At 39.0% G+C, this 2,506-nt stretch overlaps 1 protein-coding gene across 1 annotated transcript in view; it reads right to left on the bottom strand.

The window, feature by feature from the left end:
• LOC106080989 (alpha-2C adrenergic receptor) overlaps nt 1-2,044 on the bottom strand; it is a 595,036-nt gene extending 592,992 nt beyond the window's left edge. The window contains exon 1 of the mRNA XM_059363991.1: nt 764-2,044. Coding sequence (XP_059219974.1) covers nt 764-1,726 — 963 coding nt within the window. The 5' untranslated portion in view covers nt 1,727-2,044. The remainder of the gene's footprint in view (nt 1-763) is intronic.
• Nucleotides 2,045-2,506: the final 462 nt, after the last annotated feature.

The following is a 2,506-nucleotide window of genomic DNA, read 5'->3' as shown; positions in this document are numbered from 1 at the left end:
TGGATATAGCTGCCATGAAGACCGATATCTCTATTTAAAGTCTTGGCCCCATAAAAGGCGTATTTATAATCCGATTTCACTGAAATTTGACACAGTGACTTATGTTCGGCTTTTCGACATCCGTGTCGTATATAGTTCAGATCCGTATGAGGTATATGAGTATAAGGTATGAAATTTTCACCGAATTTTGATGAAAGGTGGTTTACATATATACCCGAGGTGGTGGGTATCCAAAGTTCGGCCCGGCCGAACTTAACGCCTTTTTACTTGTTGAGAATTCCAAATGACTAGCCCTAATTTTACATAGCCAGCACCGCCTTTATAATGTCTTCAAAAAATGTTTTATAGCCCCAATAGCAATTAGTTACCACCTTAAACCAATAAACCAAACATATTTTCGCCAAAAATATTAAAAACGAATATTAAAATTGCCTCATCACAAACTTAATTTCCTTTAACTTAATTTTTGCTTTAAAGTCAATCAACATTAATGATAAGCAATAGAATTCAATTACACCTCAAGAATGTCCATCAATGCCTTCTGTTGCAGTAGGGGGGCGGGGGAGACAATTTAAATTTCCAATCAAGTTATGAGGGGGGAAAGGAAACTCCATTTACATTGCAAAGCCAACTAATTCGAAGATAATTATTTCACTTTTCCCCCCCTCCCTCATATATTTGGGGCGCACAAGAAAATAAATGAAAATTAAGAAGAAAAAAAAGAGCATCAACAACAATGGGGAGAGAAACACACAAAACTTACCGCACACTTTGGCAAAGGACCTTCTGGCATTTTCACCTTCCACCCCAAAAGCGGTGGTATACATATCAGCGCCGACATTATCCACACCGCCGCTATCATTAAGGCCGCACGTGCCGGAGTACGTGATTTGAGATAATCCACCGCTTTCGTTATGCTCCAATAGCGGTCCAACGATATCAGGCATAAATTCATTATGGACGAAGTGCAGAGCAGCACATCCATGGCCGAGTGAATGTCACACCACCACGAACCGAAAATCCAATAGCCCATCAGCTCATTGGCCAGTGAGAAGGGCATGATGATGAGGCCCAAAAAGAAATCGGCCACCGCCAGCGAGGCTATGAACCAATTCTGTATGTTCTTCAGTGACTTTTCGGTGGCAATGGCAATGATGACCAACATATTGCCCACAATGATGACAATCATCAGGATTGTCACTATGATGGAGGCTATCACAATGTGTGTTAGGGTATAGCCACTGGGATAGCGACCATCCCAATGGACTTCGGTGATATTGCTCGTCAGATTTGCGCCGCCAAAGGATTGATTGAAGTAATTGCCAAATTGTGTGGTCGTCGAGGAGGTGAGATTGATGGTGGGTGCCGCTGCCGCCGCCGCCGCCGCTGCAGCTCCATTCGCTGATGTATTATAGAAACTGGAGGAGAGCAGGAAGAGGGTGTCATTGATATCGGCCGTAGGTGTGGGAGCAGTAATGCCAAAAGCACTATCCAGCAGACTGGTCACCGTGTATTGACCATCTACTGTAACAAGTGGCGGATTCATGGTGACATTGGCATTGGAATGACTCCCACCACCTCCTCCGCCCTTGAGTCCACCGCCGGGGCCACCACCCGCCTCATTGGGTGAGGCCGTTGTGGTGGTCGATGTGAATATGGCCAAGAAGTCATCGGTGCTGATGTTGCCCGTATTGATGGTGTTGTCTAATTCGCTGTTGTAGTCCATGTTTCTGTTTGGCGTTAGTTATTGTTGTAGGATTTTTTTTATTATTGGTGGTATTGGTTGTTGTTGTTATTATTGTTTTTTTTTTAGTTTTTATAATTTTTTTAATTTTTTTAGCCGTTTTTTCTTATTATCTGCATTTTTTGTTTAGTGTTTTCTCATTTTATTGGTCCCTTCCTCCTAGCCTTTTGATGGGCCTTTCTTGTGTTCACCTCATTCCTCCAATAAAGCGTTTGGATTCTGTTTATTTTGCATTTGTTTTATTTTACACTTCCGCACTATTAACACTAAACTTAAATAATTTTTTTTTTCAATTTATTTATAATATATCATACATTGTTGTTGTTTTTTTTTTTTGGATTTCTTGTTTATTATTTTACACTAATGCTTAATTTGAGATTTTTTTGGTTTTATTTCTATTCTTTGTTTTGCCATAAAATTTTGATTATTTTATTTTATTTTATTTTCGTTTGGCCAATAATTCTATGGAGCGTCTTATCGTTTGCCATTTGCCAGTAGATGAGATTCACTAAATGCATATGAAATCATTCTGCAAAGAGATGGAATACAAGATAAATAAATAATTATTGGATTTTCAATTATATTAGGTTGCCCAAAAAGTAATTGCGGATTTTTCATATAGTCGGCGTTGACAAATTTTTTCACAGCTTGTGACTCTGTAATTACATTCTTTCTTCTGTCAGTTATCAGCTGTTACTTTTAGTTGGCTTTAGAAAAAAAGTGTAAAAAAGTATATTTGATTAAAGTTCATTCTAAGTTTTA

The sequence above is a fragment of the Stomoxys calcitrans genome, chromosome 2, assembly GCF_963082655.1.
Source record: "Stomoxys calcitrans chromosome 2, idStoCalc2.1, whole genome shotgun sequence".
Taxonomy (NCBI): Eukaryota; Metazoa; Arthropoda; class Insecta; order Diptera; family Muscidae; genus Stomoxys; species Stomoxys calcitrans.
This window is presented reverse-complemented; position numbering and strand designations above follow the sequence as displayed.